Below are 26,389 nucleotides of genomic sequence, written 5' to 3'. Positions count from 1 at the left end.
TATGGTAATTAAATAGGGTGTAAAGTCCAAAATTTTCATTGCAAACAGTGATGCGAAACCACGTATTCCCAGCCTTTTATTATTTTATTTTAATTATCCAGGTTTACGACACATGGGCAAACAGGTAAAAATCTGAAAGAGCCCGATTATATCACGTATGCTTCAACCACAGAAAAGAAAGCAAGAGCGATGCGGCCGTCTAGCACATCGGCAAATATTCTACTTGTATTATTCAATGAATACGGCGTTGTGTAGGAGTGATTCGGGGGCAGGAATGCTGGCTGAGCTCTAAGAGAATGAGAGAGACAAAGCACCAATCGGGGGCCCTTTTCCACATGGATGCCTACAGCCTTGGAGAGAGAGCTTTTATCTGTCCTACACTTATCGCACACGTTCAGTATCCCGATCGTCAGAATGACGAGAGAATAGCTTTATGTTTAACACTTGCACTAAGAACGTAAGTGAGAATATGGAGGGGGAAAGGGGCGGCTAATCTTAACATGTTCCACCGATGCTATATCGCTTTTAAACATGCATTACATGTACATCCATGACTGAGATCAAGCAGGGAATAACTTATTCATGATCAAGTGAAAAGATCTTTCAAAAGGAGTGTAGCCACACGGAAAGGAAAAGACAATGAGAAAAAAAAAAAAGATTTTCCCTTTGAGAAGAAAAGCTGGTAGCGGCACGAATCCGCTATCCATTCCAATGCTTTTATTTTTTGTACTTGGGAATGATGCGATCTACATATGAACTGCATAAACCTCAGAGAGCTTGGGGTATGGAAACAACAGGATTAAAGGAATTTCACAGGGACGCTTTAGTTGTGGTTTCAGTAAACAAACAAGGATAAGAGTTTTATTCAAAAACGGGGTAAAATTCACACGCAGGCATGTAATCCATTCGCACAGTCGACGTTTACTCACACGCAAAAGCTGCAGGATGACAATGAGAAGTTTTGCGAGTGGAGGTGGTGCTTAATGGCTTTTTGAGCTACCAATATGTTGTAGGAGGGCGTCCGCTATGATGTAGCCCTTTAAGGAGCATAGGCAAGTTGCTCCAAGCCTGGGTAGGTACAAAGGGTTTCATCAGGAAAGGTAAGAGAAATGTTGATGGGAAGGTAGTGGTGAAATTGGACATCTAGTCACCTTTTGTATTCTGACTCACATTCTTAGTAAATCAGCTAGGGAGTAAACAACATTTTGAGAATATTGGTGATGGAAACCTGCAAGTGTTTTGGCAACATTACGCAATGTTAGCCGCTGGCTATAGCCTTAGGTTGACTGCAAGCTGCTTTGTTGGCCGTGAGATGGAGTATCCGAGTGTTGTGATGGACGGAGATGATAGAGTTGACAGCCGTTAGCTACGTGGATGAGTGAGCAGAACGGACAGCGAGTCTTCATATATGGTGCAGGTTGAAGCAAATGCTTTGGATCATAGGTGTGGAACTCCAGTCCTCGAGGGCCGGCATCCTGTGTGTTTTCCGGTTTTCTTTCCCTAACACACCCGATTCAAATAATTAGCTCATTAGCAAGCTCTGCAGGAGCTTCGAAATGATCCCAATCATTTGAACCAGGTGTTTTTGAGGGAAAGGGTTTGAAAACATGTAGGATACCGGCCCTCGAGGACTGGAGTTCCACACCTGTGCTTTGGATGGTTGCGAGCATTCCATGCAACTCTGGAACAGGTTCATTTATTTTGATCATTTCCTACACCAGACCATGTTTTTAGATCATCTCTCTGCAATGGCATCCGATGAACCTTTGTGGTTCAGCTGCGTTGTATGTTTATATTGTTTGCTTTGTTTTGTTCTGTGGCAGAATAATCAAGAATGATAGAAGTTGTTATTTTGAGTTAAATACTTTCGACCAGGTTCATCTTTATGTTGCCCAGAAATCATCAACATACTAATATATTAAAGGTATTTTTCCGGCTTTGCGACAAAAACAACTGTCATGACCCCAGGGGGTGGGCTGTATTTGTGTTGTTTTGTCTCCATCTGCAGGTGTGTTTAGGTAAGTGCACTTATTTTCTTTGCCGTCAATGCCTCCATGCAACACGTCACTAAATTACTATACCAATTTTTATTATGTATGTACAATTTTGATGTTTTTACTTGGGGTTCTAAACGCATTAGCTATTTAACATAGGTTTGGCCCACTGTACTTTATATATATATATATATATATATATATATATATATATATATATATATATATATATGTGTGTGTGCGTGTGGAGTAGAGATGTTTTAGAGATGTTGGCTTTTTTTTTTTAACAGTCATTCATTTTAATCAGGAAAAAAAAAAAGCAGAATCTTGTAACAGTGCACTTGCGGAGGAATGGAACAGGAATGGAATAGAACAGCCGACGGCAAAAACAGGGAAGCACCAACATTTCTCATAAAGTTGCAGTGAAAACAATAACCAGCAATGTCACTGCACCCATAATTGCTCCAAGAGGCAAAACATTTGCGAGAAAAGGTTTTCAATACAAGGTTTTTGGCATTTTGAGATGAATAAAAACTGTTTCAACACATAGTGAGCTGGAAATAAAGATCTCATGTCTGTCAAGTGGAGTCAAGTCATCGAACTAAAGGGGGATGTAAAGGACAAAGGGAAAAATAGAGCAAAAATCATTGAAAGGTGACCGACTGTGAATTGTGAGTCCTACACGACTGAAACTCAATTATGGCCGAAAATGGGAGGAAGAGGGGTGAAGTTATAAAAAGTCAAAAATTCCCCATTGCCCTTGTGGTGCATTTTAGGATGAAATAATTCATCTTTTACTAATTTTCTTTAATTATCTGTGCTAAGACTATTGTCTTCTGAGTCCTTGCTTTCATTTCAGTAGAACACAAACATCCCTGAGACATCCTGATTGGGGAATGACCTTCTAACCTCTGGTGACCCTGAGGGGTGGACATTGAACATTTGACACGAGCAAGTCTGCCAGAAAGACTACGGCGGTGTAGTTTGAGTAGAAGCGGGAAGGAAGGAGGAGACCAGCTATCAAAAACTACTTCAGAATCTTGAACAAAGAGCCAGTATGATGCTGGAATAAAATCTTTCTCCAATCATGACACCTGGGTCAAAGAAGTCTTCATTTCCATCAGAAATCCTGCGTTGCCTACAGCGGTTCCGGAACGCGGCTGGGGAGACATTTGAGACATTCATCACATGTTCCTGACTTGTTCCTGAACAAGAAAGTGACACCGCTAAAGTTCGTTATCAAAACTATTCAAGAATGCTGCTGGTCGTTGCATCTTTTGTTTTATAAAAGCAGAAAAGTTTGCAGTGAGCAGAGCTAAAGCCAGGACTTTGTATTGGAGAAAACGCTAAGACAAGATGCAACCAAGGTTTTCCGAGAGCGCAGCGTGAATTAATCCTAAATTAGGGGGATGTGAGCACTGATGGGAGACGAGGCCTGACAGTTATTACTATTACGGCATGTCTGTTGGGTTCTTCAAGTCATTATTTCAGCCCAGAAGCCTGCAGCAGGCGCCAACCCTGAGCTCCTCCAACTGTACTCATACTCTCCACAATGAGGAGCCCTGGAGGGAAGGAGCCAACGCGCGCTGAGATCATTAACTTAAGAGCACTAAACCATTCACATTTTCATCCATCTGCATGAGTAGTCCATAGGAACCCAGCAGGCTATACCGGGCTGGGGAAATGAGACCTTCCTTGCCTTCCATCATGGTTTCAAGGAGACAAACTTGTAAGGCGCGTTTCATGCTTTCGTTTGAATACGCACGTCTTTGACAGGGTTTTGGATCTTCTTGGAATATGACAAGAAATGAAAAAGCAGAATATAAATAATGACCCCCATCTGCAATCATCAGTTAGAATGATGATGGCAAATACATTATTCAAATCAGTCGTCTACAGATCAAAGTACCTTTTATTTCTATTTTTAATACCTTGTGTTATGTTTGTTTTTTCTTAAGGCGGGACTATTTATGAGTCACAGCAAAGCTTGAGACCAGGGGTAGGTAACTCCGGTTCCTCAAGAGCCATATCCTACCTATCTTCCATGTCTCCCTCGCCTTTCACACCTGGTTCAAACAATCAGCACGTCACCAAGCCCTGTGGAAGCCTGATAACGATCTTGATCATTTCAATCAGGTGTGTTGAATGTGAGACAGATCAAAAACAGGCAGGATATGGTTCTCAAGGAACCGGAGTTTCCTACCCGTGCTCTAGACCAATGTACAACAAATGTCATTACAAAAAAATAAAACGCCAAAATAAAACACTAAATCAAGATAATAAGGAATGTCTGTACATATTCAATAGGTGTATCGCTTGATTTATTTGTCTTTCTTACATCTAAGATGTACGATTCAATCTTTATGAACATTTCTGTAAATGCACCAGAATTTGCCAAGAGGATCATTTTTATTTGCAGTCCCTGGAGCAAGCATGGTCAAAACCACAGGTGTCGAACTCCAGTCCTCGAGGGCCGATATCCTACATGTTTTCAAACCTTTTCCCTCAAAAACACCTGATTCAAATGATTGGGATCATTTTGAAGCTCCTGCAGAGCTTGATAATGAGCTAATCATTTGAATCAGGTGTGGTGGGGAAAGAAAACCGGAAAACATGCAGGATGACGGCCCTCGAGGACTGGAGTTCGACACCTATGATCAAAACGGTCAGGGGATCGAACCCACAATCTTTTTGTTGGGAGACAACCACTCCACCACTGAGCCATGCCCATCTAAAAGTTGCGCTCAAAAGATTATTATTAATACGACATGAACCTAAACTAAAGTAAAAAACAAAAAAAAAAAAACTGAGATAGCATTACAGTATATAAGAGTTTGTACTTTGTCCTAACTCCTTGTGACATGTAAACCACTCGACTTTGATATCCATCGATGATCATTTTCCTTTCTTTCTAATTTTGTTTTTAAATCAAGTGATGTGTTTATATGTTCAATCAAATAATCAGTCGGTAAAAAAAAGAAGTAAAAATTTGTCTGTCACTGAATGAGTTAACGTACACTGTTGGATAATCGCCGGTCCGGGTTTTCTTGACGGCATACCCCACCGCGTCCGCCCCGCACCCCTCCCACCGTTGTTGACCTCATATTCAAAGAAACCTGCTATATTTTGTTTGCCTCTGATTTGAAATGCCACGTAAATGTTAATTAAATGTTAATCAAACATCTTAAACACGATAATGCCATCCGGATTCGGAAGCGTTATATTTAGTTGATTTGCTGCTCGTTCCTCGACGGTCAATCCTACCTCAAGGCGCTATTTTTTTTCTACCGTATACATCAAGAGGAAAAGTTGAGTTCCAAGGCAAGGGATGTTATATATATATGCCGCGGAGACAATATTTCGCTTGCCTAATTAAAATGAATGTCAGCTCTGCCTCCGCCGAGGAGTACATCAATCTCCCCTCACGATAGGCCCAGAGTGAGTCGTACCCTGTCACAGTCTGCCAGCGGTGCCATCTTTCTCCAGACGGCCGCATCCCCCTAGAAGCTAGACAGACAGCGGAGATAATGTTTGCACATGGAATGGCTGCTTTGCGGATGGTCACCTCACACTGAGGTCACGCTCGCTCTCTGGAGGAGCTTAAATCCCGACTTGAATGATAACGGCAGTTGCACAGAGTGGCTAGTGGCGTTTTGAAGCCATCTGAGGCTTGAACATCTGGCGAGAAATCACTTTTCGCTGTTAATTGTCAATCTGCTATCCCCCGTGCAGTTTTCAGGCAAAATAACACATAAGGCCTCTCGGTGCTACTTTCCTCTCGTTTTCTAAGTGCTTAACTAACTAGTTGTTTATTTGCTCATTAATTTCCCCGCTCTTTGTATCATGTTTAAACTTGCAGAACCTCACTCCAGTCTCCATAAATTGCAGCCATAATGGCATTTCCACACCGAATGGGACCCCGGTGCTCATTGTGTAAGCTAAAACACAGACTCGGTCCATCCCTTTTGCACAATTGCTAGAATGACTCACTCGAATTAGGCATAACGTAGGGCAAAACTCGGTAAAGGTGAAGACAAATGACCTACAATAAATGCAACAGGCACTCCGGAGGCACTATGGAGCTGGTAGAAAAACAATAACGGGTGACAGAAATGACAGTGCGAACTGCCACTTGAAGAAAACACAAAAAAGGACTGTGTTTCACTTCCGGCTTGATTGCAGTTGCATTCATAAAATATGCTGTCTTTGTTTTGGTGCCTAAGGATAATGTAGGGTTGTGCAAAAAATATATATTCACAAAAGAATCGGGGTTCTCATTTCCTGGATTCGGAATCGATTTGAAGTATACCAAAATGTATATGATTACTTAAAAGATCTTTACTCTGAAAAGTGTCAAGCGTTCTTGAAAAAGGGAAGCTCTAGAGGCGGACAGAATATTGTGCGCTACGTCTATGTAAAAATGCGTGGTATCAAATGAAAGATCGATTTCCATTCCTTACTTTGAATTACATGTAGGTAATACCTGCGTTAGAAGTGTGGAAACACTGCCATCCAATGGTCATAGTTATCATTACAGTGCTCAATTGGCTTATATTAGGTAAGCATTAGTCAAGTGTGTCATCTCCTCTCCATCGATGCCTCTTAATTACCTTACTTGAACATTTTAGTAAATTATCGATTACCTTAGTGGTAAAAATTTTTAGAAATACATGGGATTGAGTCTCTGCACTCTTAAAAATCATTGATTGATGGATTTTATGAGTTAATGAGCATGTTATTGTGGGAGCTTTTCACTCATCAAACATCATTAAGACCAACAGAGCCCCCCCAAAAAACTGCACACAAACACACAAGTGCTTACACGGAGAACTGCACATATTTTAGAAAAGTGACAAGAACGCACCACAACTTCCACAATATGTATCTGTCGCCAAACCAATTAAAATCCAAACAACAGTGTATGTGTCCCAGAGGAGAAGCTGTACACCTTTAATAAACTCAGCCGCTAGCCATGTTTCTGTATCCGCCTCCACATCCACCCGTGTCCATCAAACAATCGATCTTAGCTATTTGCGTTGGGGATAAAACCGGGGCAAAGATAGCTTTAGGGATTTTATGCGTTTAACGAAAATATTTCTCAATGGAAATTGTTGCCAGTTTTGACCAGTACAGGTTGTGGTCTGCCTTTTGCCTCAAATCACCTGGGACAGGTTCTCGCTACCCGTGACCTTGAACAGGCATTTAGAAAATGGATGGATAGAACTGAAGGTTTCCCTGAAATGGTTGGATGGACATTTTAGAGTATCCTCCGCCGACTGCCTGAAGAAAGCTGGGATAGGCACCAGCAAGCCAGTGACCCTAGTGAGGACTGTCCCCCAACGGTCACGCTTGATGTTCCTGAGGAAAAAGATAACGGCATGGACGCAAAACTGCATTCCTCACGACCATAAACCGATTGATTACAAATGTCTCCCCCAACCCTTTAGGGCAGCAATGACTTTTGTACCGAGTACTAACCCAAATGAATAAATGAGGAGCGGAAAGAATTTGTAACCAGATTGGAAGTCGCTTTTAGAAGGTGAAGGTTCCTGTCCGCTCTCCTCGAGAAAAAACAAAACTTGTCTTCTTTCTGCTTTGTTGCTTATTAATGTTGTAGGTCGCATGAACCAAACAAGGACTAGCAGCTATAGAAAATGAATGAATGAATGAACGAATGAATGAATCGCTTGCTCTCTTTCTAAATGCAACGATCGTGGTTCGACAAAACCAGCCATTTTTGGGGTTCTCCTGAAAAGTGCAGATATAGGAAATACAAAGATTCCACTTGACACCAGTGTTTGAATTAATTCATTCATTCATTTATTCCTCCCTCCCTACCTTCCTTCCTTCCTTCCACCATCAATTCATTCATTCATTCATTCAATTATTATCTTCGTTGCTTATACTCACAAGGGTAGCGGCGATGCTGGAGCCTATCCCAGCTTTCTTCTAGCTGTAGGCAGGGTACACCCTGAGCTGGTTGTCGGCCAATCACAAGGCACACAAAGACACACGACCAATCACCCCCAAAAATACACAAAGTACAGTTTTGAGTGTACAATATAACTACCCTGCATCTTAATGGAATGTGGAAGGAAACTGTAATATCCAAAGAAACCCCACAAAGGCACAAAGAAAACATGCAAACTCCACATAGAAAGGTCAAAGCCAGAAATGAATCCATGAACGCTGCAATATGAGGTAAACATGCTAACCAATCCGACACGGTGCTACCAAGATTGTATTTCTTTTTGTGCAAAAAGTTTCTTGATTATTTGATGTGATTTTCCCTGAATCTCCTTGACTTTCCATTTCTCTTCATGTTTCAACATCATTTCATGGCCCACGGTAAAAAAAATAAAAAAAGCCGATCTATTTTATACTTGCCTTGAAGCCTAATGTCTGCAGCAACACGTCCTCCGGTTTTCTGACACTGATTCATTGCACAAATCACTCTCAGTTATATGAAAATGATGTTCTGTTGCCACTTTAACAGCTGACTTGAAATTTGTCATTTATAATCAAACCAGACTGAAATAACGGAGGACGACCTTTTTGCTGTTCAGCAGTGGAAAAAAAAAAAAATCTTGAAAAAAAAAAATCTCCTGTATTCTGCTTAGCGATGAGGCGGTTTTCTTTGTGTTTTAACGCTACCTTCTGTCGCAAACAAATGACAGAGACGTTGCTCCAAGTCCCATTCTCTATCTTTATAGAAGCAAATAAGAGCTCAGGAAAAGGGCACAGTAAAGACGAGTTGAAAAGGTCTCAAAATAATGCTTGGACTTTCTTAGACGCACAGTAATCAAATGTGCTACTCCTCAAGTCCGGTTAGGGTTAAGGGTGAATGCAGGATATGATGTGCATGACAGAGACACTCATAAATGGATTTTGCTCAAATGAAAAACAAAAACAAAATTTTTTTATCATGCATAACAAGCTATCAACATTCTATTTCAGTCACGCAAGTTTGGTGTCAGAAAAAAAGCTTGGGAGAGCTGTCAATTTACATTTTGCTTAGAAGTATCATTCACACAAGACAGAATACAACAAAGTGGACTTTTAAAATAAAGGTAAAAAAAAAAAAAAAACTTGCAATATGAGAAAAAAAAATGATAAAATCTGTAAGAATCCTAAACAGGAAGACTCCGTTTTAGCTTTAATTGATCAGTTTCCGAGTACCTCTAGCATTTAGCACTTTATCGGGGTTTTTGGTTCTATAACAGGGTTGGGCAAACCTTTTGACTCAAGGGCCACAAAGGGTATAAAAATTCGACAAAAGGGCCAGACCAGGAGCAGACGGATGCGGTGTTTTGATAAACTACCTCATAAGAGAAAAAAATGAGGGATAATTTTATAGAAAATGAACAAAAACATGACAAAAGTGTTACTGAAGTCCTGTGTATTTAACTATTTGTTCAAATGACTCTTAAAACAATCAGCAAACTTATAACTCGAGGGCCACAAATGGGACTAAAATTTGACAAAAGGGTTGAACCAGGAGTAGATGGATGGAGTGTTTTGGTAATCCACATCAAAGGAAAAAAAACGTGGAATATTTCAATAGAAAATTAACAAAAACAATACAACAGTAAAGTCCCATGGATAGAAACAACTCTTGAAATGACTCTTACGACTACCGAAAATTAAATCAACAAAAAAAACGTATTTTTTATTGCTTGACAGTTACTATTTTAAAGCACAGTTAAAAAACTTAATGGTCCACGTGTGGCCCCCAGGCCGTAGTTTACCCATTTTTCTATACTCTTTCACAATCGCATTGCTTAAAAGTCCCAAAAGACAAGAGATTTGGCCCTCCAACTTTATCAAATTCATAATGTTTGCAAAAATACCAAAACTGCTATTCGTCTTCATTTGAAACCAATTTTTTTTCAAACGAGTTGGCCGCAATGCAACCGAAAAAGATGTTACTCATCCAACATAAACGATCACTACGGCAGTATCTTAACTGTTTTACCTCTTCCACTTACATCGCAATTAAGTATGCTAAAATGTTCCGTGAAACAAATGGAATTGGACCTGCGCAACAGATCAATTTCCATTAAGTCTTAGCTGCAATTTCCACCGACCGGCAGTCATTCATTCCCCGTGTCACAATTTTGGATGACTACAGCCACCCCCTCACCTCTTGGCAAATTGTTTCTTGGCAAAACGACAAAACGGCACAGGCCAGGAGTACCTCCTGTCGCCGTTTATCATTGATCCACGGTTTCATTAGTGATGAGCTAATGTGTGTCATCATGAGCGAGTCAGACAGTAATAAGCGTCATTCTCTTGACTAAGGGACACGTGCGGTGTGACTCTGTTGCGTCAAATGATTGATAAGCAACAACACGAGCTTGAGAAGACAAGGCGATCGGACAGAAGCTTCAGAACGCTAGAAAAACATTCACTCAGACATGAAGGACCAAATTTTAAAAGTAGGTGCGAGGAGCACATCTTATCCTTTCATAAAACATGTTTGTATTTTTTGTAGTGAGAGAGAGAGCTTTTTGAATGCACAAAAGGAAATCCAAGAACCAAAATGTAAGCATGAAACAAAGGGAGAAATTGGTGTTTACAACTTCAACATTGACCGACTAATTGTGATCATCTCCAGTTACATCATTAAGCATACAAGGAATTTTATCTACTCAGTAACTAGGCAGCCGATGATATATAATAATTTCTCCCTTTATAAATAAAACTGCCACTTAAATGCTGCATTTCATGATTTGGGTTATTTTTCTCTTAGGGATAAGCAACAAATAAAATTAGTTTCACTGAAAATTTGAAAATAGACTGGACTCGTAAAATCGTAAAATTACGTCTGTGGCATTGAATGAGTTAATTTAATAACTGCATTATATACAATACAGCATAACTTCTTTTAAAAACACGTTTTGTCTGTTTGTTAAGGGACCCGAGTTCGAATCCATCCACCTCACTCTGGCCTTCCTGTGTGGAGTTTGCATGTTCTCCCCATGCCTGTGTGGGTTCTCTCCAGGCACTCTGGCTTCCTCCCACACTCCAGAAACATGCAAAGCAGGTGTATTGGACATACTAAATTGTCCTTAGGTGTGAGTGGGAGCGTGAATGATTGGTCCTCTCTGTGTGCACCGTGATTGGCTGGCAACCACTTCAAGGTGTCAGCTGGGATAGGCACCAGCAAGCTTGTGACCCTTGTTTGAGTAAGCGGCTCTAAAAAATGGATGAGACAGATGGATTTTTTCACTTGCTGTGAATCAAAAATGACATCACATATTGAAGGTTCAGTTAGCAACCAATCACGTTTCAGTTGCATGCATGTCACATGATCAACAGGTGAGCCATGATTTGCCTTGAACACAGGTGGTGTCTTTTTCAGTTGACAGCAAGTGAAAAAATGTTGTATTGATTTTACATGAAAAATAATTTAGTCATAATATTAAAGTTAAATAACTGCTGGTCCCAATCCCGTTGATAAAACAAGAAATTCCCCTAATTAGCCCTTACTTATGAAGTACAAAGTATTTCAGGTAACCAGCTCTTGAAACTAAGCGAGAGAAAGCCAAGTGTATGCAAAACAGTAATCAGAAATATGAAAAATTTTACAATTATCTCCCCTTTTTTTAATTCCATAACTGCATGTGTTCATATATAATTTGATGCCTTCAGTGAGAATCTACAATGTAACTAGTGATGCAAATGAAACAAAAAAAAACACATTGAATGAAAAGGCGTATTCTAACTTTTGGCCTATATTGTTCATACGTTGTAAATATTATCGATAAAAAATATTTAGATAATTCTTTGTTTATTTATTTCACGAGTCGTAGCTGTTGCAGGTGTAGGAGCCAATACTTAAAACCATTCTGAAAACGAATGGATTTTGCCTTGAAAAGTCTCAAAATATAAACCCTTCGTGAATTTCAGTTTATTGTATCATTTATAAGAACACGACAGGAATGCAAAGATTGAATCAAATGTTCAGGTTTAAAAAACACATTTACGCAAGGCCTTGATTGGTATTTGAAAGTGGTAGTTGTAAAACTCAGACCTGGTCCAGTGCCAAAATATAAAAGGGTTTCAGTGTGAAATGCTATTGTTCGCCCTGAAGGCACACCGCAGCACAGTACCTATTACAGCAAAAAAAATAATAATTGTGTGTGTGTGTGTGTGTGTGTGTGTGGGGGGGGGGGGGGGGGTCACCGACTGTATGTGACAGCTTAGTCACAACACAGGAACATGGTGAGTGTCCCATCAGACCTCTCAAGGTTCCTGAGTGACACATGATGCTTTTTGCAGTCAGTTGATGCCATGCCAGCTTTTTCGGCAAAACTCAACCTGAACGTGAATAAGATTTCAGGCGTCACTCTTGTCATCTCCCGAAGATTGAGCACTTATCTTGCTCTGATCAGTCAACAGACTGACGTATTAGCATTAGCAAACAACGCATGCACACAGCAGCGCAAACACTTCACAGCCACACTAGACAGAAATGATTTACGCGACAAAAACACCGAAACTGTAACCTCATCAAATTTCCAGGCCAAAGAAGGTGACAGTGTTGAAGTCAAATGCGTTGGGATAGTATCTTTAACCCTTTGTTATCAGTTTCGACCCTATTTGGGCCATTCATCTAGACGCGATTATATCTGAACAAAAAACATGAAAACAAGAACACTCGGAGGCTATATACCGTGAAAAGAGACGTTCAAAATGGCACCATGTGTTTCTTCAAATGCTTGAAAATGGAATGAATTTATTGGCAAAGTTTGACCGTATGACCGTTGGGAACCAGAGTTAAAAACTCATCTAAACAAGCATAGAAGACCAATCTCTTTTCAGATGAATACTGAAGATTGGCATTTGACATACCGAGACACTAATTGTCACTAGCGCTACCACTGTTGTCTTTTCATTTTCTCTAGTTCTTCCTTCAGCTCTTGGTATTTCTCAGCTTTTCTTCTTCCTTTTTCCTGATGTTGCTATCACAGTTGGCGCCTTTCAATATTTATCCACCACTACGATATCAAGCTTGTTAGCTTCAACCAGTTTGTCAGTCTCGATTTGGAAGTCCTACAGCTTCTTGGCCACCAACTATGGGGTTGTCTGCCCCGTTGATTGTGGGTCCTCCAATAAATATTCGTTACAAATATTAAGGGAAAATATTCCTGCTAACATAGTTATGCTAACGAGCATCTCAGCAATAACTATTCTCAGATTTCTGTAGTCTTTCATGAAAACAGATTTATTATCCTTTGTGTTTAGGCGCTGTGCGGTATTTTTTCCAAGCTTTTGATCTTTACATCTAAAACTTTCCAAATCAAAGGGAAAGCATTGAAAGAAGACACCAGGGAGCTGAAACTTCACCCGGACGGTGATAATGTGTCAAAGTTCACCACTACTTAATTATCACACCACGAGGAGGAGTGCGTCATCCCTTGGCAAAATATTGTGAGAGTGATGTGAAAGAAAATAACTCAAAAGAGTAAATCAAAAGAAAAGAAACACAAAAGAGTTTTAAAGAAATGCCAATCAAGCGCTCCCCTTTTCTCGAAGATACCGATGATGTTTGCCGGCATTAAAATTTGCGACACCGTTTCATATCAATATCTCTGTAGCGAAGAATGAGATTTTAACAATACATACAAGCCGACAATGACATTCATCTCAAGTCCAAGACTCAGATGAGACAAGCGTTAAACATGAGGAAATGTGCGCCGTTCTTGACATATCATTTCGTGCCGTTTTTCATATGAGTCAGCCTTTTCCCACATGAAGATTATTAAGTCAAAATAGTGTTCCAACATGATTGTCATTTAGAAGGGTGCTTGAGGATGGTTAACAGCAGCTGCCTGCCTGCTACTTCCATTATGTACATCTCATCAGATTAGCCTACTGACATAAAAATGTAGAGTTGTATCGTAGTAAGAATGTAAAACACTCAATAGCTATAGATATGTTTTTCATCGGTATAGTATGCAGATTTTTTTTTTTTCAATAATTTTAAAAGAAGCTTCCAATGTGAAAAAATTGTGGTCACCCTTATACTAAAATATGTAGCCTGATTCACCAAATATAAGGCAAAAGTATGGGTGTGATCCATTAATCACATAAGCAGAATTTTGACGCACGGATGAGCATTTTTATGTCAGCCATAACGGGACGAGCTAGAGGGCATAGGTCAGTTGGTTGTTAGCAGACAGTGCCTGTTATAGCAGCTCGTGTTGGCTGAGGTTGTTACAGCATTATTCTTGATGAAAGAAGCGAGCAGACTGAACCAAAGTCCAAGTCCATCCTTGTTCACACATGGGAATGTTACTGAAACGGAGAGGATCATGTAAAAGTTCTATCTCCATCTGAGTGAATTAAGAGGTTAGATAACGCATATAGAGCTTCCATTTGACTTTATTAATTGTGGCCTTTTGACATATACACACTTTTTATTGTTACTTTTGATTTGCACTCAAGTGACAGCGATAGGGAACTCGTTTTATTTTGAAAAGTTTTCAGCCCTATACCTGATGGCGGCCATGGAAATCAAAAACGGTTTTGCCCCAGAGTTTTATTTGATGAATGGAGAAGCTTCAGAACAGCTCTTAGTTTGAAACCTCTATGATGCTCCTTTAATAGATTAATGAAAATCTACTAACTGGCCAAACTACATAAAAATGTAAATGAATGACTTATGGAACCTGTCAAGTTTTTGCTCATCTTACTTTCAGATTTCTTATCATTAAATGTGTGTAAAACATATAATCATATCCCTCCTACCATTGTCTCTCGACCAATGGGAGCAGAGAAGACGTACTCCAGCTGGAAGACAATCGCTATGGCTTGGTGATTGATCAGCCTGAGCTCCAAGTTGCTGCGAAGGCCTAGCGTCTGTGGGGCCGAAGATGCCGCCGAGCTGATGAGATAACCACACATACACGCGTGCAAAAAATGAGGGGTGCCAATGAAACAAAAACGAGTGTTCGCGCATGAGATAGCCAAACGCAATCGGAAATTGGCCATGTAAAATGTCAGTTTATCAAGACAATTTTGTTAGACAGCAAAGTATAATTGTTCGATTAGTGTTTTTCGCGCTATATGTCGCTCTAGGATGTAAGTAGCACGTGTCGAAAAATGCATCTTGAAGCGTTCGTCGCGTTGGACTGATATGTATAATTATCTCATGTAAACTTGAGTGAATACAGCTAACGATCAGTGTTTGTGTTGAGATATATCGAATCTGTTTATACTCGATTATAATGAGATCCTGTAGTGTACGGTAAATGAGACGAACGTGTTTCCTGATAAATACGACATAAACGATTGACTGACTTTGATGGAACGTTTTTATACTCAGTGATTTGCTACAAATAATAGCAATCACTGGTAGCGCAAAAAGCTTCCCGTGTGACAGCTGGTATTTATTTTTTTTCCATTGCTTCCTCAGCCCTTTGTCTTTAAGAAATCTATAATTCGTGTGAAAGGTTTTGGGCACACCTTCTAGCGGGCGGATATTAACATTCGATTCAGTGTTCTTTATTTTTGTCTCTATGAGGCCTTGAACGAAGCTAAAAATTCGAAAAAAGCGATACGTGCGCAAAAAACCCTCAACTCGGTCTAACATATTAGTCTACAATTGGGTTACACCTCATGGTTATATCAATAACTGATTTATATGTCAGTTATTCTGTTGATTAATCAGCTGGAAAACCAGGTTTTAATTTCTATCACTTTATTAAATTCAAAATTTGACATTATTTCAAAATGACAGCAGAAAATGTACTGTTCTTTGGAGTAGTTGCGAATTTCAAATGAAAAAAGTATCTAAGTGTTTAATTAGAAAATTTGATAATCCATAGGTGTTAATTACCGTAATTTCCCAAATCTAAGATGCACCTGTGTATAAGACGCACTCTTAAATTTGGAGTCAAATTCCTGTATTTTCTATGTTACCGTGTTTAAGACGCACAAACGCAGGCAAGAATGTAAAAACAAAAAAAAACAGATGAAATCTCATCTTTGTAAATTCTTTATATTTTCTTGTGTTCATGCAGTATTCATAAGTTGTATATTTGGTGCGTGTTTAGTGTTTCAGATTCCCCACATTGTGAGTGGTCAGTGAACGCCTCACCAATGTAACGTTCATCACTTTTAAATTACCGTTTATAGGACGCACCCATACTTTTGGGAAAAAAGTGCATCTTATATTTGGGGATCAGGGTACTTGATTAACTATTGCATCTATTGTGTACAATAATAAAAATGCTAAACAAACATCCGTTGTCATGTTAGATCAAAGTCTTGCTTACCTGTCCTTGGACAGATTGCTCTGTTTGTAAATTCCGTCAACTCGCCCTTTGACCCCTGAGGATAGGGGTTCCAGCACCATTATTTGAGGTTTTTCAATGAAACACCAGCCATTGTGGATCCCAACATGAAGCCTTCGTTCCTGGATGACAACTGTCTTCAGCGAACACTCTTGGCTTGGCTGTTGCTGAGAAATATATCAGATGACAGATACATAACGTGTCATGCAACTTCTCATGTGAGGATGTTCATGCAATGGAATAGTATGATTATAACTGTAAAACTTCCTGTATAAGAACATAATGTCAATGCGCAACATGTTCTCTGTACAATTTACAGCGTATCCTCAAATGTCAATCATAATTTGTTCAGGGACACTGGTGAGCTTCTCCAGGAAATGACGAAACTAGAAATGATATTTTCCAAGGTGAAACTGTAGCTGGCATAAAGGTTTCATCAACCATACATGCGTTTTTGCTCACCCAGTCAACTGTGTTAGGCTCCAGCTCCCTTATGACCCTAAGTTACTCAAACCTGACACAAATGTATAACTTTTTGCTGCCACAATCATAGAAAATCTTTGAAAAGAACAGTGGAAAATATGGCTCAGTGGAAAAGGGTGTATGGAAAGTTTGCGAAGTTAGAAGCTCTTTTAATCTTGTTAGGTTTCGTTCCACATCACGATTGCTCTTAACAGGTTCTTATGACCTCCAAAAAGTCTTCACTGATTCTTATATGAACATGTCCAGACAGATTCAAAAAGTCTTATGACCTTAACCCACTGAGGAACAACTGCGATCTTGACCGAACCCCAGCAAATCCCTGACGAGAATGCATCTTCATTCCCTTTGTCAACAATCGCAGATGTTTTGCATCTCGCTGGGATAGTGGCTTTAAAGCTCTTGAGGGTTAGCGACTGTTGATCTCGTCAGTGTGAGTTCAAGGTCACCAAATTTCACCAAAGAGGCGCCAGTGATCGGCAAAATGTCATCAGAGGTCGCCTGTACTGCTCTTTTCACAAGAACAGGAAAAAACAAAACTGTTTGGCAAGCTCTGCCATCATTTTAGTGAGCGTTATCGACCTTGAAAAAACCCTGACGAGATCAAAAGCGTGATCTTCACCAACAACCACCAACATTCTCCGCTCTTCGGCATGAGAACTTTGGTTGGAAAAGCACTACGAAATCCCAGAGAGCGTCTATTTTTTATCTAAGAATACACCTGATGTTAGAAAAACTGGAACTGTTGCATAAATATTCACATCTCAACAGCAGTACACATTATTTGAGCTCGACCCCGCAAATTCGAAATAAAATTGCGTGTGTATACACAGCAGCGCGAGTGAATTCCACCAAGACAAAATGGCTAACATAAGACGAGAGATGTCATGTGGACAGGTGCGAGCAGAGACCCGGACTGAACCTCCCCTCTTCCCAAAAAGATTTTCACAGACTGTCACCTTTCAACCCGGAGCGCAGAGCCACACTGAGTTCTCCTCACCTTCTACTTCTCCACACTTCAATCTGTTCCCTCTCGACACATCTTCTACTCCTACACTCTACCTGTATCCTCTATTTCTTGCCATTAGCTCTTCCTGTCCCTCTTGCTGCTCCAGACTTCTCCACGTCCACCCACATCTTGTCAATTGAATTAGCATTTCAAATCTGCTTTGTCCTCCTGTGTCTCTTTCAGAAGCAACGGCACTCCACTTATTACTGTAAAACCTAAACATAGATATAAACACTGATTGTTTTCTTGAAACTTACAGATCCACTCCAGCACTCCTAACTAACTACCCATATCTTGTTATCGCGACTCATCGTCACGCTAGTAAGCAACGATTAAGTGTAGAATATTATTCTGTTGATTTGGTCCTTCAATCGTAACCTAAACTGATGCCTTCGTTTGACTTCTTCCATTAGCACCTCTTTTCTCAAGTTCTGTGGCAGTGGGAGTGTTTCAGGCAATCAAAACGGATATACCAAGGTTTCATAATGAATACCCAGCAGGCCTTGTCTACAGGGCCACCGCGGTGCGCTTTGTCAGAGTTGTCTTTTCATTTTCTTATATGATGCGGTGACTCACCAGCTCAGCGCTACACAGTATATGTATGGTCTGTTTAAACCATGGCAGCTTTCATTTGGCATTGAGGGTGTTACGTAACCGTCTTCCAGCTGGATCACTTAGGGTAGGCGCCATCCAATTAATGTTTTTCACCTACGCCAAGTGTCAGAGCTAAGATGGTTGCTGAGAGGAGAGTATAGCATAGACTGTATTTCAACACAACAACGGCTCATCTGAACATGCTCTGATTTCATTGAGTGTTAACTGTGACCATCGGATGGCAGTGTTTCCACACTTAAAACACAACCGTTACCTACATGCAAGTGTAACTGAAGAATGGAAGTCAATCTTGCAATGGCAGCACCCATATTTATACAATAAGTAAACATGTTGAGTATCTTAACAGAAATGTAAATCAATCAATCTAGCAATCAAATTTTATCTGTATAGCCCTGAATCATCGAAGTCTCAAAGGGTTTCACAGGTGAAAAGATTTCATGTTGAGACTTCTTTTGAAATAAATAAGTCATACAGAGACATATTTTCGGTACACAACAGCATTCCTTGTCAAAGCTTGTAGAAGGGGAAGGGAAAAACTCAAAAACCTCAATTTGGGGAAAATCAGAAACCTTCAGAAGGGACCACAGGTGGGAGGAGCCCCCTTCCAGGCTCACGGGTTGAAGTGGATGCTGCGTGTACCAAGTACAGACAAATACAGATACACAATACAGATTACAGAAAACATATTGTGCCATATGGTGCAATGATGTCTCGAGAGAAGGCAATGCCTGTATGTTGCTTTGAAAACCAAAAACTCTAGAGGGTCTATCAGACCCATGAACATTGGCTGAGTAACATAAATAAGTACTAACGCCACACAATGGTTAAGCCCACAACCATTAGTGATGGTGTATGTATGGGCTGACCAATATAAACTGAAGCTGGCGCCTTAAACCTGGAAATGCAGCGATGCCGTCAAAGCGCATTTGAGTAACGAATGTTGAATCCGTCCCAATGACACCAAATCCAATGCCCTCACATTGCAGGTCTCTGCCTTTCAGACGCTATTGCATGTACAGTGAATAAATGATAAGCCACGTGAATTTCAGACTTAAATCATGTTACTTATTCATTTTGGTCTGCTGTAAAGCGGAAAGCTGCAGAGTATAATGAAAGCGCGGGACCTATAAGATGCTGATAAATAGACATATATTGCAGTAAAATGCAGTTTCGAAAAAAGGGTGGCATATTTAACGCCATACAAGCGCGCTGCCAGTGACATCTGGATTATAATTGGAATAGTGGCTTTCTAGTCTATGAGAGGAAAGATGAGAGGAAATGTTGCTTCCCTTCCTTATAACAGAACAGCCATGGAAGTGTTTTAGTATGAAAGCAATATTCAAAGTAGTTAAGAGGAAAACATCAATTAAAACATTTGTGTTCCTTTTCATACTCCCCCTCCAATCCCCATCCTTTTTACTTCCTCATTTATTTCACCACTTTTCTTCCACCCTTCATCAGGTTCGCCTTTCTTCTCTCTCCTGACGCTCTCTAGCTTCAACCGTTACGGAATTCTTCCTCCCTTGCCGGAAATATGAATATTTTACAGCTAAGAAGCTTAAAGGGAACAATGAAATGGACCCACAGCCCCTTGAGTTAAATTGTACTCCATTTCAAGCGTCAAACAAGCGGAGCTTTTCAGAGTGACACGCACACAGGTGTCACACGCTTGCATCTGCTCACATGCACGAGTTTGTTGTCTTTCGCTTTGGTGATATTAATGCTCACCCTCCTTCTGTCAGTAGCTATGGAGCCAATCAATGCAGTCCCTTTAGTGTTCAAGCTGAAATCTTGACAACCCAGGCGGAAAAAGTGAAAAAGTTCTTTGGGGCTGATGTGACTAAGTACTGTTTGTATCATTAGAAAGAAAAAAAAAAAAAAAGCCAAGCGGAACGGTACAAATGTGTAGACGTTTTGAGGCGGTTTGTTTTGTTAACAAGTAAACAAGTGCATTAGAGATAGTTTATAGTGGGGGTGTTTTGTGTTTAATTAGATGAGTCGTCTTTGTGTAGACACTGTGAAGGGAAATTCGACTCTGCTAAAACATAAAATTTCTGTTGGAAAATGAGGAAAACAGGTAGAGGTGAATCAAGCAGGTGCAACGAGGATGCTGTTGGCAGCTTGTCAGTATCAAAAGCAACCCTGACAGATAAATTGATGAGGCCCTGAGGACTCAGTGGAATGTTTTGTTTTTTTAAGTTGTCCTGTTTGTAATGCAGCTCAAACATTGCAGAAAGGGACCCAAGGATTTTTTCTCTCAAGCGCAGAATCCCATAAAACTTTTGTGGCTCTTGCAATCATCAAAGATGGCCCACCACGATCTAAGGCAGGGGTTTGAAATATGCGTCTCGCCGTGGTTTGGGAAAATAAATAATGCTAAGTTAAGATCGGCGACATGGACGGCGTAACAAGCGACGCATTTGAATTGCAGTCAATGAAGTTTGTGTGATTGGGTGATAGGGCGACATCTATAGGACATACTTGGTGCCATGGGACAAGAAACGCGAGACAGCCAATCGGTTTCGGTAAGGTAAAAACAGGAAACAAAAATATAGTGCGGCCTTCCGGATTAAAATCCCACATTTTCAAAGTCAGCTATAACTGATGGTTTCAAACTAAAGTGCTTGAAGAATTTTTAACAGAAGTTATTTTCTTGAAACCAAGGAGGTAACAACCTTGGTAACCACGAACACCGCTATAAGCTGAGGAACGGAGAACGTAAACAAGAAATACAGAGCGGCCTTCCAGATGAAATGTCGATATTTCAAAATACGATAACACAGGTAGGTAAACAATACAAACTGGAATGTGTGAAGAACTCTTGACACAGATTAAATCTGATCTTAATACAACTGTGAACACGGATGGATTCAGACGTTGGTTCGGTCTGCTTGTTTCTTTTAATGAAAATAATGTGGTCCAACCTTGGCTAACAAAAGCTGCTGGAAGCAACTCCTCCGAACGGATTCCAACCGCTTACACCCTCCCACTCACCCCATTACCATAATTCTCGTAAGAATGCCACAGCTTCATTTCAGATGTAATAAAGTGTTTCTGGCTCCCAGTGTTGTTTTATCTGTGGAAACTGAGCCAAAATGGCTTTCTGAATGATAAAGGTTGTCAACCCCTGATCTAAAGGCTCCAATACTAGTTGTTGGTGCATCGACTTTACACATTGTAGAAAATTCAGGAGGAAAAGAAGCGCATTTGGAGAAGAAGAAGACAGTGTGTCTATGTTTAGCTGAAATCAATAATAAACCGCCCTAAAAATGTAAATGAAGCTGTGACTCATACATAATTACAACTTGTCTTGTTATCAAGCCAGCAATATTATGTTCCCCCTTCTTTCCGAAGATCCAAATCATCTGCCATCAAAATTATCTCCCATTACATTGGATCCATTTGCCGAGTTTTTGTCTGCCGTTCTTTTTCCGATGTCCTAACTCGTAAGTGCAATTCAGGCCATGCTTTTTATTGATGATTATGCTTTTATTCCAACCAACAAAATTGAAGATTATACTCAGTTAATATGAGGATAATCATCATTATTATCATTATTTTTAACCCATACTACACAGGAACTGTACCATACATGAAAGTTCTAACGGTTTGATTTTTTTAGGGGAAAAAAAATAAGGGATCTTCATCAGTTTCATTCAAAGTAACACAGATACAATCCCGATTTTTGTTGTTGTTGTTTTTCCCAAGCATACAGCCATTGACTGACCTCCGGCATGTACGCCGGTGTACATGCACACACGTATGTGTTGCTACCCACACTGTGGATGTTGGCGCCCCCATGTCGAGCGTGAGTCATCCATTGCGAGAAACAGTGGCAACATCATTAGCATGCTGCTCTCGTCCTCCCACCTCCCTACTCCTTAACACATTTCAACTGCTGCAGCGGTTCTAGTAAATCACTTTTGCCCGACTGCTGAAACGCTTCCATGAATCAGAACCAGAAATATGACCTCAGATCCAGTACATGCACAAGTATGTCAATGCCTTGCTGCAGATACTGTATTTTGTTTTTTCTTCCGAGCAACATGCGGGCTTATTGTGTTTGAGAATATTAAGACCGTTGCTATCGATGAAACATTGTTTTGGGTTGTTTTTTTTATTATTTTGCAGACTTTATGAGAAAAAAAAATCCCCATACATCGGGAGGTTTATTTGTGAAAAATGGTCCATCTTGCCCTGACCTTTTAACCCCTGGGTGTGAATGGACATACGGTCAAACTTTGCCATCAAATAAATCCCATTTTCAAGCATTTAAGAATGAGCACGTGGTGCCATTTTGAACCTCTATTATTTTTGACGATCTATAGCAGGGGTCACCAACCTTTTTGAAACTGAGAGCTACTTCTTTGGTACTGAGTACAGTGGGCCCCCGGGTTACGAACTTAATCCGTTCAGCGGCTACGCTCGTAACTCGAACTGCTCGTATGACGGGCAATCCAAACCTATGTTAATTCGTGAATGCGTGCAACGCGTGCAAAAACCTTAGGTAATAACATCACGACTTTATACACATATTAAAAATGAGTAACATAACCTACTGTACAGATAAATTAAACGACATATACAAAGGAAAAATGATATTTACCTTTGGAGCGACGAGACTTGAGCTGGGTGGAGGCAGAGGGGAGCAGAGACCAACCCGCAAAGTTAACACAGTTACGTTGATATGCTATTGCTCTTACAATGTCACAGTCACTGTTACAGTCACGGTGTCAGTCACGGAGTTGCTAAAACATATCATCCTCTTACTTCTTCCTTTACCGCTACTAGCAATTTTAGAAGCTATGTCTAACAGATAAAGTTTGCAAAGTCTTCACAACATTCCTTCCTTCCGTTTTTCAGTCATTTTCTCTCCTTCCTTCCATCCCGACCAGCTGTGCCATCAAGCTAGATAAAGGCGTTCGGCCAATAGCATATCGGCATTTCTGTGATTGACGTGACGCCGGCCAATAGCATCTCCGTGAGTGAGACCGGGTGACCTTAATCGACCAATAGCATATTGGCATCCCCGTGACTGACTCCGTGACTGACACCGTGACTGAGACAGTGACCGTGACGTTGTAAGAGCAATAGCGTTCACGTTACTGTCACAAGCGTCAACTACTGATTTTGTTGACGCAACTAAGCGAAAATATATTTGCGTTCACAATGGCCGGCATGTCCGATTGTTCGTAAGACGAAAGGTTTGTTCGTAAGTGGGGGACAAAAATCTCCGTGGTCCACGCTCGTAAGTCGAATTGTTCGTATAAGAGGGTGTTCGTAAACCGGGGGCCGACTGTAACACGAAAGGCTTACCAGTTTACGTGAAGACCCAGATCATGTTATTGACTTCTCAAAATAATTACGCTGTAGTAAATATTTAAATCAAGTGTAATATGTAATGCATGTCATATATGCCTAATCGTGAGTAAAATTCCTCGAAAATCACAATGTTCTATCGCTTGTACACTATTTGTAGAACAGGTGTGCGGGCTACTCATGTGATACTCAGAAGCTACCCAATGGAAGATTTGAAAATTTGCTAATTTGTGAAAATGAGGTTATATAAAAGTGGTAGCCCACAGGGTGGTTTACAAGGCAAGGTTACAATAACTACTAAGTTATGCAAAAATATACGAATAGCTATTGTTTGCGCAAGCTATGAATACTTTTATGTTAAAAGCCATTTAAAATCATTAAACATTATCGTTGCCTATTAGGCCTGCTGACTTCAAATCGTAACTGTCCAAAACAACTGAAAGAAATTGCAATTTCATTTTGGGGCCATATTGCCCAGTCCTATGTTCAAATATTTTTCGTGAATGTGGCAGAGAGAGGAAGCCTCCAGAGAGTCCACGCATTTTAGGTTCTGAAGGTGAACCTTATGATCCTGCGTTTTATAAACCCCTGTTCTGTGCCATTGAAATTTGTCCTACAGAGTGGCAGGTTGTTCCAAAAACCGAATGCCTCGCTATTACAGAGTTTTTTATTCTGAGCCAGGTACAATGAAAATGCCTCCTATTATCTGAAATTCTCCTTTTCCCCTTTTATAGAAGCTGCACATCTGCAGGGGTAGTCCTACTTTGAGGGAGTTTTTCCTATTTTAGGACAAACGAAGAGTTCCTGGAGCTTTGTTGGCAGTCTTTCTACATTCATTAAATCAGCCTCTGGCGTTTTGTTCTGCCTCCGGCGAGGCACCGGTCCTCGTCTGCAACTCACTCCCCTCTCTTCGTCGTCTTCTCTTCTCGCTCCCCCCGTTTGATCATGAGCCAAGATGTTACTTAATTTCTGACAAGATCTCCAGCCTTTCTATCAAGAGTAATGGGCTTTATCGGAGGCGTGGGCGGAACTATAGGAACAGAGCGTTTAGGGTTGATGATGTAGCCTCTGCTACGGCGGGGTCAAAAACGCTCGGGCTGCAGAGCAGATGAATGTTACTTTCTTAAAACGGGTCAGCGAGCGTTTGCGGGGGTTCAAGAGTACAGAGCAAATTAGCCGCGCGCTCATTAAAAGACGTTACAAATTCAAAGAGTAAATGCGGAAGTCGTCAAATGAACAAAATCTAGGACACTGGCTGTATGATGCATGCTAGAAATGTGTTCTAAGAAGCCAGTGTGTTGGGTAAAAAACAGACATGCATCAAGGATTCATCTGACGCCGCGCTGTATATTTATCCGCTTTATTTACTCCTCCTTTTTTTTGGCTTCTAAAATTTACAGTCAAAAATATCCTAACATTCACTCCCGCAACTAAAATATAAGGGAGGTGGCAGTTAAAGCGTCAGCATCACTTCAAAGACAGCTTGATGACAATCCAGTGGGAGTCACACTTCAAAAGGTCACACGCACACTCACACACACACTTTTTCCTTTCTCTATCCGCACCTATTTGTCTTTCACACATGCACAGTCATACACAATTTAATTAAAAGCTGCTATCAATGTGACTTCTACGCATATTAACACCTTTCAGAGATGTGCGAGTGATGTCACAGCGCTCGGGTAAAAAATGAAAAAGGCAGGGCACACACTTTGTGACGTCCTTCAAAGCACAAGGCACAAAATGGAAGAGAAATACGGAACACCAGAAAGATTATTCGTGTCATTGTATCCATTGGTACAGAATTGAAATAATAGGTGCATCTTTTAAGCATTGTCCATACACTTTACAAACTATACAAATTGCATTTTCTTTCCTAATTGTGTAAATGCTTTTGAAGGCGTAGTAATTAAAGTTATTCATGACTATTCATGGTTTGAAAAATGGTATCGTGCCGTGATGATGACACTCATGAACTACTCTCTACCGCCACCTCCTGTCTTGAGGTGAAACACATGTCAACAAAGACTTTTCTGTTTGCTGATATAGTTTGACTAATGCTCAATGCAATGTTGCATAAAAATAGCTGGAAAATCAATGCAATAATCCTATTAAAATGCATCTAAAATTTTTTTAATTTTAATGGTTTCATATAGTCCAAAATTTGGACAATTATTATTTTTGGACACAAACTGTCCCGCAATGTTGCAAAAATCGCAGGAAAATCAATGCAATAAATCCTATTAAAATGCATCTAAAAAATTGTAATTTTAATGGTTTTAAAAAAAAATCGCAGGAAAATCAATGCAATAAATCCTATTAAAATGCATCTAAAAAATTTTTAATTTTGATGGTTTCATATAGTCCAAAATTTGGACAGTTATTATTTTTGTACACAAACTGTTCCGCAATGTTGCAAAAATCGCAGGAAAATCAACGCAATAAATCCTATTAAAATGCATCTAAAAAATTGTAATTTTAATGGTTTTTAGATGGTCCAAAATTTGGACAATTATTATTTTTGGACACAAACTGTCCCGCCATGTTGCAAAAATCGCAGGAAAATCAATGCAATAAATCCTATTAAAATGCATCTAAAAAATTGTAGTTTTAATGGTTTTAAATGGTCCAAAATTTGGACGATTATTATTTTTGTACACAAACTGTCC

General features: G+C 40.1%; 1 protein-coding gene across 2 annotated transcripts in view; it reads right to left on the bottom strand.

The window, feature by feature from the left end:
* The window catches only part of nphp4 (nephronophthisis 4), a 143,783-nt gene that overhangs the window by 80,986 nt on the left and 36,408 nt on the right, over positions 1 to 26,389 (bottom strand). For both annotated transcript variants that reach the window (XM_088403771.1, XM_088403778.1), the window contains exons 7-8: positions 16,280 to 16,464; positions 14,751 to 14,886 (exon numbers count right to left, since the gene is read on the bottom strand). In XM_088403771.1, coding sequence (XP_088259897.1) covers positions 14,751 to 14,886; positions 16,280 to 16,464 — 321 coding nt within the window. The remainder of the gene's footprint in view (positions 1 to 14,750; positions 14,887 to 16,279; positions 16,465 to 26,389) is intronic.

The sequence above is a fragment of the Hippichthys cyanospilos genome, chromosome 2 (assembly GCF_059441005.1).
Source record: "Hippichthys cyanospilos isolate Australia breed blue-spotted pipefish chromosome 2, RoL_Hcya_1.0, whole genome shotgun sequence".
Taxonomy (NCBI): Eukaryota; Metazoa; Chordata; class Actinopteri; order Syngnathiformes; family Syngnathidae; genus Hippichthys; species Hippichthys cyanospilos.
This window is presented reverse-complemented; position numbering and strand designations above follow the sequence as displayed.